The sequence below is a fragment of the Cryptomeria japonica genome, chromosome 7 (genome assembly GCF_030272615.1).
Source record: "Cryptomeria japonica chromosome 7, Sugi_1.0, whole genome shotgun sequence".
Taxonomy (NCBI): domain Eukaryota; kingdom Viridiplantae; phylum Streptophyta; class Pinopsida; order Cupressales; family Cupressaceae; genus Cryptomeria; species Cryptomeria japonica.
In genome coordinates, this window is record NC_081411.1 from 21,970,856 (window position 1) to 21,981,625 (window position 10,770).

General features: G+C 34.4%; 1 protein-coding gene and 1 long non-coding RNA gene across 2 annotated transcripts; one reads left to right on the forward strand and one right to left on the reverse strand.

Moving 5' to 3' along the window:
• Positions 1–2,368: 2,368 nt before the first annotated feature.
• On the reverse strand, positions 2,369–3,637 carry LOC131051889 (uncharacterized). Its single transcript, XM_057986477.2, has 2 exons — positions 3,447–3,637; positions 2,369–3,330 (listed from the first exon to the last, which is right to left on the reverse strand). The coding sequence occupies exons 1-2, from the start codon at positions 3,634–3,636 to the stop codon at positions 2,600–2,602; spliced, it is 921 nt and encodes a 306-aa protein (XP_057842460.2). The 5' UTR covers position 3,637; the 3' UTR covers positions 2,369–2,599.
• A 2,858-nt stretch (positions 3,638–6,495) lies between these two features.
• Positions 6,496–7,968, forward strand: LOC131051892 (uncharacterized). Its single transcript, XR_009107233.2, has 2 exons — positions 6,496–6,871; positions 6,967–7,968. It is a non-coding gene; the product is annotated as an uncharacterized LOC131051892 (long non-coding RNA).
• Positions 7,969–10,770: the final 2,802 nt, after the last annotated feature.

Below are 10,770 nucleotides of genomic sequence, written 5' to 3' on the forward strand. Positions count from 1 at the left end.
ATCCACATTGCATTGAAACCCAACATTAGACATATTGAAGAATACTAAGAGTGACATCAATACACTACCAATTTTTCCTTCAGTAGCCCAAACTAACAAAGAACCTTAAAGGCCAAATTCATCACATCGAGTAACAAATTATTCAAGTTGGAACTTCGTATGATTATATGAAGGATATGGATAGAAGGATTAGAGTATAAATGAATAAATGCCAGATACAACTGCAATAGCGACAAGACCAATGTGAGAAAATAAAGAACCAATTCAAACAATTAAGATAGGTGGTAAGTCTATGGATAACACATATAATAGGCTTGATAAGAGATGCACAAAAAATGGAACCACTAATTTAAATCCCTATCATATGGATGGAGGTAGACAAGCCACTAACACAAATCAATTTTTAGAATCACCTCCTATAGTATGAAAATGTTTAGTGGGATAGCGCCTTTTCCCACTATAAGGAGATCTATAAAAATATGTTTCCTGCTAGTTTCAAGGCAATTTATATTTCTTGAGAAAAATATATATTTTTTTAAAGTGGCGATGATTTTGATAGGTAAAATAGTAGAAAATGTTGGAGTGGTAGAGGAATTCCTATCACAAACTACCAAAAGAGAGTTGCGGACCTTTAGATCGATAAGTCACCTCAAGAGAGAGATGCACTTTGTAAGAGACACATCCAATAGGAGAATATATATATGTATATTAAGCTATAATAGAATATAATGGAAGCAACAGAAGAAAATATAGGAGAGTATGAAGGATTAAGAGAATAAAAGAGAAGCAGAAGATAGAAGATAGTATAAAGATATATATATATATATATATATATATATATATATATATATATATATATATATATATATATATGATGTATAAAGACATCCAATGAAATGATGAAAATGCAATGTAAGACATATCAATATATTAAAATTTATTAGTGGTTATGTATGATGTATTATTGATTGGTCGATTCTCTTGGTGAGCCTCTCCTCTCTAGAATAGTCGAGTCTTATCTGCCAACAACTACAAAACAGTGACAATAATAGCTGAACTTTCTAGGGAGCTATACCCCACGCAATATCCATTCCCCATGAACACCCAGAAGAGAAAGCAATAAAATAGTTCCACATAACAATGCCAACACAACAACAACTCTAGCCCCCATAATAGCGCAATCTCTAATTCCTTTCCTAATAATAAGGCTAGGGTATAAATACAACACATAGGGAATACTTGGGGCATAGAACTCTAGTCTATTATCCCCCAATTTTCTTGCTAACAATGTTTATTTTGAAGAGTAAATGATGTGCAAATTCGAGGTCCATTTTCACTAGTTGATAGTAGTTTAGGATCAATGAAGGATTGTTGTAATCCTAAAGAACATTAAATTAGTAGGAGCCAATATTATAGATTCTCTCTAATACAAAGGAAACACATTTTTAATCATCATTGAATCTTCGTCTTATTTGTGTGCACATTTATGGTCTAGTAACAGTTGAGATATATTTTATATTATTTTCTTGAACAATTATACCAATCATGTTGTAAGTTGTGTGAAGTTTAACTCTTTATAACTTATTTTTTAAAAAATTTGTGGGACTCTATATAATGGATGATGTAATGGAGTTATAATCTATATGCTATATTTCTTTTAAAATAATATTAGTTTAGGACTAGAGTATGTGGATTATATTTAGAATAAAAGTTTATTGTATATATTTTTGTGGGTTTTGTTAATAATTACAATCTAGTTCAAGATATTTTTTATTCATGCATGGATAAAATCATATAAGGGAAAGAACTGTAACCTTAAGTATATTTAATCAAATTAATCATTGATTACAAAATGATTACCAAAAAATCACTTATATGCCAATTTATAGCTCTCCTTCATAAAGCTATCATAGTCGTTTAGATTAGTAAATCAATTTTTTTGATGAATTCATTTTTTTTAAGAGTGTCATTACATACTTATATTAGTAGAGTTTGTAAGAACACCTATCAACAAGATGTAAATAACATCTCATAAATATATAAAAAATTATTTTTAAAAGTTCATACATATATTTAAAAAAGATATTGTATAATCAGCATATAAATGAATTTAAATTTAAAATTTAAAATTCTAAATTAAAATATTTAAAATAATTAGAAATCATATTTTGGGAGAGATTCCTAATGTTCTTTATAAGAGACTAAAAACAAAATTATAGAGAAATAATATGAAAAAGGCACGGTAAAATCTTTCGCTTCCAAGAGACGACACATGAAACTATTATTGAGATTCATGAAAAGATTTACAATCCATATAAGTTGAATACACCACTGAAAGTATTAAGGATTCACCAAAATAATAAACGAATGCCAGAATAATATATCACATAGAATCATGAAAAATACAAATGGAATACAATGAATGCGATCAATCTTCTCAAACAAACAAGAAGTGAAGTGAAATGGAAAATTGCATCATCATGCAAATATCAAGGCATGCATATACATAACATATAAACTATGTGCTAGTCACATCAGTGTATGATAAATACGTGCACATGGGAATGAGAATAGTTTGATAAAGTGGGCTGACCTCATCTTAATTAGAAGGTGGAGGTGGGGTGAAAAAGGGAAAGGGTGGAAAGTTAAAGGAAGGAAGTGGAGGTTGTGTGAAAGGAGGAAGAGGTGGGAAGCTGATTTTTGGTACAGGTGGAGGATTAGGAATATTGAGAGGAGGAACACTCAAATTTGGTAGAGGTGTATTAGGGAGAGGGGGCACACTTGGTTTGGGAAGAGGGGATACACTAGGAAGGGGAGGAACACTCAATTTTGGAAGAGAAGGCACACTTGGTAAAGGAGGAAAGCTTAACTTAGGAAGAGGAGGGGCAACAACATTTGGAATATTAGGGAGTGGAGGAACACTTAATTTGGGTAGAGGAAGGATGCTAGGAAGAGGAGGAAGGGAAACCTTAGGTAGTGGGGGAATGCTAGGAAGTTGCAAGACCCTACGGTGAGGGATAGACGTAATGATGACTTGCTCAGATGCACGGTATGATAATGGAGTAGAAGAATAGGTCTGAACTTCACTAGAATCTGAGGTTATGAGGATGAGTTGGGATGATTCACTGATTGAGGGGATGTTGCATGACTCATGGGGGCTGCTGAGAAGTCTAACGGAGCATGATCTCCCAGGGTTAAGATTGTACATAATGGGAAGCTCCACCCTGAACTCTCCATCTTCATTAGTTTCTCCTTCAACTGAAATCATTTGATTGGTGCTCTTCCATTTCCTGTTGCTATTGATGCTACACTCCACGGCAACCAAGGCACCTGCACACCATTCCAAATCATCACTATCTTCCCATCATAAGACATCTGACACCTGGACATCGTCAAAACTAATAAAGACATGTCATCTTAATAACTAAATTACACTGCATATTTACCTGGTAAGAAGTAGGCGGTTTCTGATAGTTGGGTGTCACAGAATACGCTACCCTTCACCACAACACTGTTAGGCTTCTGAATGCCTTCTTCATAGCTGTTACTTCTGCTTGCACTCGCAAAAGTAGAAATAAAGAGAATTAGAATTCCCAACATAAGCATTGGTGCAACGAAAAAGGCTTTTGATGCCATGTTTATGGTTTTGGAGCTTATACTAGGTCTCAATTCTTTTCTCCCTTTTATAGTACATTGGTTGGAAGCGTATGCGATATAGTAGGGGGTTTTGTTGTTATGGGTAGATGAGATTGAAAGAAGATTTCCACGTTTCTCTTAAAACAAAACTAGATGAAATGAAGGAGAATTTGAGTTGCTTATTTTGTTAGTGGATGGTTGTTATGCTAACTCATTTTTCCATGCATATATGGTTGAACAAACGCCTTCTCATGTTACGTTTGTGCCTGCTTCTTTCTTCTATCGATGTCTTTCTTTCTTTCAGATGGTCGAATATCTCGTCCTACTCTGCTCTACGCTGTCATCTCTTCAAAACACAATAATTTCCGCCCAACTAAACATGTTGACTAGGTACTAGGCAGGCATTTCAAGTACAGAAAGGTAGTTATGATTTATCTTCCATGTATATTGGTATGGAATTTATTTTACTTTGCTGTCGGTGCATTGTAGTCAATCCACAAGCTATGTGGAACCAGCGTCGTTGGTTCAAGGTAGTAACGAACAGTTAATAAATAGTTATTACTTCACTCCGCAGTATTCAATTTCAATGTTCCCTTCCCTTCTGTTCGAGAAGTTTTATTCTGTCAACGTGTACCATCATCCGCCTGTGAAAAACCAGCTCCACCATATACAAATCTGAAGCGTACCACCCAGTGTGGTTAGCTATTGGGCTTCCAAATCCGAGCAAATGGGCTTATATTTCTGGACAATATCTTCTGTTGAGGGAAGCGAAAATCCCAATTATTTTCTTAAATATTAGTATAGTTATTTTAAATATATATTAAAAAAATTAAGGGAGTTTAATTTAAAATTATTTTATTTTATTTTGAAATTATTTTATTTATTACAAATATTAAGATATAAATTTTACATGTTTTTAGTTGGAAAATATTATGTTATTATTAAATATTAATATTTTGATATATAAATGTGATATAAGAGTATCTCATTAAATCTTATCATATTTTATTGCATTATATCAACTCTAATTTGCAATAAAGACCTAGAGTTCATAATTGTCTCATCCATAACATATTCAGATTTTAGGGCATTTGATCAGTTAGTAATTGGGAAGTAATAGCTATTAGAAGATTGCATTGTAGAGCAAACAATGTAAAGTTCATCATACAAAGCATGCAAAGCTTTTTTGTTGCAACATCAAAATGGATACATCATGAGGTAGAATGGAACCAGAAAAAATATCAAATGAGACTACAATATATTTCATTAGCTTTAGGAGATTCACCATTGGAATTAGGCCACCCTACGTGTTTCACAAAGCAACAAGTGTTGGTACACCTTGTGGTTAATGTGGACCATTCCTAAAGTTTGGATCTTATATTTAATCACTTTTTGGATTCATTGGAAATTAATTGATGGATTAATAACATTAGAAAGGTAGGTTAGTTTGAAGGAGTTAGAGGTAAGAGTTTGCGTCGTTTTTGGTGCAGTCACTGGTAAGGAGGGACCTCAAAGAGATCAGTCTGAATTAGTTAGCAAGAGTAAACACAACAGAGACACAAAGATATGATGGAGGCAATGCAGAACAGATTGAATTATATCATGTAAACTGATTACAATCAATCGGTAACAACCGGGTTACAAAAACTGACTCATAGACCTGCTTAAACATGCTCAATATAGAACAAATCTCAACCGGGACCTTAAACTAAAGATCTAGCTTCTTAGTTTTGTCTACCACCTCCGTTACATTCTATGCCAAAGTACAATGATTTATATGATCCAAAGGGATCCCGAAGAGCACTGAAATATACTAAGAGGGGGGGTTGAATTATTATATTATATAATTTTACCCTTTTAAAAACAAACTGAAATAATGCTGGAACTTTAATGAATTACACACACTTATAATGAACACAAAGAACACAATACTTTTTCTTGTGAAAACCCAATGAGGGAGAAAACCACGACAAATAATGAAAGTAATTTTATAATTGTCTTTTACATAGATTTGTAGGCACCAACCTCTAAAATTTGTGAGCAGCAACTCACTAGAAGCACCAACTCCCAAACTGAAAATTAAGACACCAACCTTCTGAATATGAAGCACCAACTTCAAAGAGATTTTGTGAGCACCTACCCACTGAAAGAACCTACTCCCAAAACTGAAACAAGACACCAAACTTCTGAAAATGAAGCACTAAACTTCACCAATATGAAACACCTACTTCACAAAGTTAAGGCACCAACTTCAAAACAAAAAAATGTTATGAATACTCCTCTAATCTGCTGTGACGAACATTACTATCCAATCAAATAAATCTGATCATAATATCCTCATAAGTCTGTCATACAAATCTGAACATAAATTCTCCACAAGCCTGTAATATGAATCTGCTCATAATCTGCCCATAAATTTGGATGGAACCCGTGTCTTCTTAATAAATCACACCCCTTCTCCTTACACATCGTATCATATTAAAGATGCACCCTTTGATATTATTAATTCTCTTAAACAAATCGCTTCTTCCCTTTTTTTAAAATATCAATAATATTTTTGATTAATGTAGACACTAAGTCGTGTTCTAATGAAGACAAGGATGTACTGTGCACAACTCTTCTTTTGCAACCGATCATATCCACTGCTTACTGTTCCCTCTACAGTCATGTTTAACGAATCATTATCGCGCCTTTCCATTCATTATTGTTAGTTCCTGCCTGCAGGAAACTATAGCGAAGGTTTCAAATGGTAAACTGTGATTAATCTTTCCCTTTTCAACCAATCAGCTTTCAAGAAAGTTCTGCATGATTTTATTTCCAAATTATAAACTAAATAAGTTACTATTTTTTAGTCAAAATTTTAATACACAGTATTTTGGCCATCTTTGATTGGCATTCCACACGGCTAGCAGAGGAATTCAGAGTTGGTCACAGTTTCCCATAGGAGGGAACGCACGATTAACGAAGGAGGGGCAGCGTAAGAAAGGTTTTGGGGTATGTGTTTCTGAAAATTGCAAGGCAGTGTCAGGAATCAAACAGTTTAGATGCCTTGTCTTTGCTTCCACATTTTGCAGACATGCCTAACATGCAGGCACAAAGGGTGGAATCTGGACCTTACGCCAGGTGTAGAAGACTTGTCTCATAATGGCACTGCAAAGCCCTTTCTTGCAGCTTTCAACACCAGGTATCATTCATATTGCAACAACTGGAATGAATTTCAAAATCAGCTCCTCAAGTATGTCTAATGCACACATATGTTTTTTTCTCTTATTTCCCTTTTCCTTGCTTGGGTATTTATGTTCTGATGTTTATCAATGGTGAATGGGTTAGAGTTTTGCAGTCATTAAACCTACTACATGGCGTGATTAGCCTACAAATGTGAACAATTCTACAAAACATTTACACAGATGCCATGGATCAAGATACAGAAGATGTAAATATGGTTGGGGCTGTGAAAACAAACAAGTTTGTTTTTCACTGCATTATTATTTTGTCACCTATCAAAGGAATGAATATAAGGTGCAGTCTTTGATCATCTGAATGTCTTCACGAATGTTTTATATGATTGTGTGAATGCAGTCAAGTGATCTGTGCCAAGACATAAAACAGAGCAAGTGTTGGAATTCACGCACACATTTCAAGTGGCAAGCCCATAAGTAATGTCTACATAAGAGAAAAGGATGATAAATGAGTAAGTTATGTGTGCCCAGGTCTGAATCAGCAAAGATTGAGTTTGGGCATGAATGTCTAATGGCTTAGCCAACTCCAAGTTCCTCTGGCATGTTTTATTGCCGGTCCAATCATCAGCAACTTCCTCCCATGTTTTGAAGTCGGAAAACAAATCCAAAATCCCTTCCCAATAGATAGGAACGAGTGATAGGGTTTAGCCACCGTTTACCTCTGCCAAAGTGTCTACGACATGCAACGAGTGTGTCTGATTTGAACAGGGAAGTTTTTAAGTGTAAAGGCTACTGTTTAGGGCCTGCTTCAGTCAGATCTATGGGGATTAGTCATCATTTCAGCATGTTTTCAACCCCTAATAACCATGGATTTTCAAATACAGCAGTAGTTTAGATACCTTCTTCATTGCAAATTTCGTGGTGGCTTCCATATTTTTGTTGTTAATTTCATCAAGTCTCAAGTTACAATTTTGGAATTCTTCAGAAAACATGATGGATTGTAGTACAGATATTGTTTCAACTTTCAAACTTCCCAAGGACATTCATGTGCAAGTTACTAGTTTTAGCAGTAATCATATCTGGCTACAATTATTCTCGATGTTATATTCCAAGGCTCCAAGCAATGGATAAGGATCTATTTTAGACTTTTTTAGTTAAGTTGTATTTTATAAGCTATTTCAGTTCAGGTATGCTTTAAAATTTGTTTCTTTCAGTTTTTTCTACAGCTCTTGAATAGGTTTGCCTTCATGCAATACTTTTATTGATATTCACTTAGTATTCTTAAATCCCTAAAAGTTGTTTATTTTAACTTTATAAATAGATGCTTTGAGTACATAAATTCTTACTAAGAATTGAAACTGGGCTTATGATACAAAAATTCAAAATTGTTATTCAGCTTAAGTAGGCTGAAACTTATGTTTGTAATTTCAGTAAATAAACTGAAATGAGATTGTGTTGAGTCAACCTTTGTATAGACGATATTTGTTACTTTGAATTGAGATTTGAATAAGTTTATTTGTTTATTTTTTTTAATTCTGTGTTATTATTTTTTCAATTTTGTTTGTAGCAGATTAATAGTCTTCGATTTAGCTAGCCGGAAGTTGCGGTGTTTGTTTGTGTTTAGATAGTTCATCTTCTTCAATATCTGAAAACCTCATCTGTAGGGCTTGACTGTTAATAGTCTAGCACATGTATCTATGTCAAAAACACAGGCACTTAATTATTTATTCATGCAAAACCCTTCAGTAAAATCTTGTATAGTGTGTATACCTGTAAATTGAGTGTATAGATTTAGTCTGGGATTAGTTTTATGTTTAACTAGATCTGAGGGAGCTTCTCCTCGTAATTTGAAGAACCATTCTACCATACACTGTTCCGTTTTGCGTCACCTTGTAAGAGAAAATGAAGAGCTAACATATTTCAAATTAATATTCTCTAATCTAACAGACAGGAAACAAACACAAGCAAAGAGACTCCCGACAGGAACTTCGCTGCTTGCAGCTCTTGTTTATTCAATGAATCGTGACATTCCCAATAATTAATCACTGCCAATTTTAATCGTAATTATTTGTCTTATCTAAATTAGATCGCTGCCATAATATCATTATTTCGTTTACTTTAGACTAACAAATCTAAACTGATCGCTTATTTTTATTGTTATTTCAACAACATCATATAACAAACTTATGTGTTAGTTAAGGCTTGCTGATCTGTATCAATTACCCGTGGTCTGTATCTCCAGAATGACGATTCTGTATCAGTATTCAGTATTAGATAGCAGCGTTATATATCAACATTATATCTGTGGTCTGTATCAGCATTATGTTCTCATTATGTTTATTTCTGTATCAATCTCTTTGTTACTGATTCTTTATTTGCAAAAATACAACTGTGGGTGAATGACATTTGATATGCCTGTGAATTCTGTGTATATGTATTTATTTCAGTCTGTCATAATGTTCCCGAGTCCTGTGTGTATATATTTCAGTCTTCAACAATATATGTGTCTGAGTTTTTGTATGTTGACTGGGGCTGCTGTAAGTATATCTGATTGACTGTAAATATACTGTGAATGCATCTGTCTATATATATGTGTATATATATCTATTGCTCTAAGATATATTATATATCATTATATTATTATTTTGTATATGAACTGTAAACTATTATCAACCATGTATATCAATTATATGGTAACTGTTCAAGCAAATATTAGCAATCAACCATGTATATCAATTATATGGTAACTGTTCAAGCAAATATTAGCAATCACTCTGACATCAATGACAAATTTTTCATTAGGTCGACCCAAAAAGGGATCAAAACCCGAAGAACAAGACCAAATGTGTAAAACCAACAAGGTCAGCCTCCGCCAAAGAGATTCTTCCAGAAAATCCGAAGGATGAAGTGTAGATCTTAGGGAAGGTTGGCCACACGCCACAGAATATCAGAATCAATGCTCATGGCTCCGTAAGCTATGAGAGGGATTTGGTAGATCACCAAAGCAAATAGGTCTAGGCAATTGGTAACAAAAAACTATTTCGGAAATTGGTAGCGATAACTTGCCGAAAAATGATCCAAATGCTCGATGGTTTGGGAATAAGGAAGATGATCAAGTCTTCAAGCAAAATCCAACTCCACAGGTTCCATTGAGCCAAATACGAGAAACACAAAAAGAAATGCTGAAACTACAAAACAAAAGGGAAAATAAAAAGAAATATTTTTGGTTGATGCAAGATTTCCAAGAACCGGGGATGCTCCTGCATCAGACATTAGGGGTTGTTGAAAAGTGAGTCTCTCACTTTGCCGGGGTCAGAGGAAAACCAAGGCGGTCTACCTCTTCCTGAGCAATCCAAGATAAGTCTTCAACTGGTATGCCTTTCCACTTCACTAGATACTTTTTATACTGACTGCTCTGGGTACTGTGCCCAATCTTACTATCCAAAATGTCTTCAATCTGATCTGGTTCCTTCCGGGGCAACTATTTCTCTAAGTATGCTATACTGTCCTTGTTGAATTTTGAGTTATGATACTGATGTAGATCCGCAATATTGAATATAGGTGAAATACTCAAATCATCCAGTAACTCCACTTCATATGCATTTCTGGAACTGAATTTCCTCAAGATATTACAAGGTCAAAACTTCCTCATCTGCAACTTATAATAAGTTTCAATCGAGAATCTCTCTTTTCTCAAATACACCATCACTTCATCACCAACCTCAAATTCCTTGTCTCCTTTTCTCATCTACCTTCTTCTTATACTTGCTATTCATGTCTTCCAAATGCTACTTAACCTGAATATGTGGTGCAGGAGCACCCTTCCAGACTCCCTTCTCTTTCTTTGTCTTGTTGGTTTTATGCTTCTTAGAAGCCATTGTACATAAAATAATGAGCCATGTGCTCATAGGTCCTAGGTAGGGTCCTAGAGGAGATCTTAGGGTTCATAAGTCAA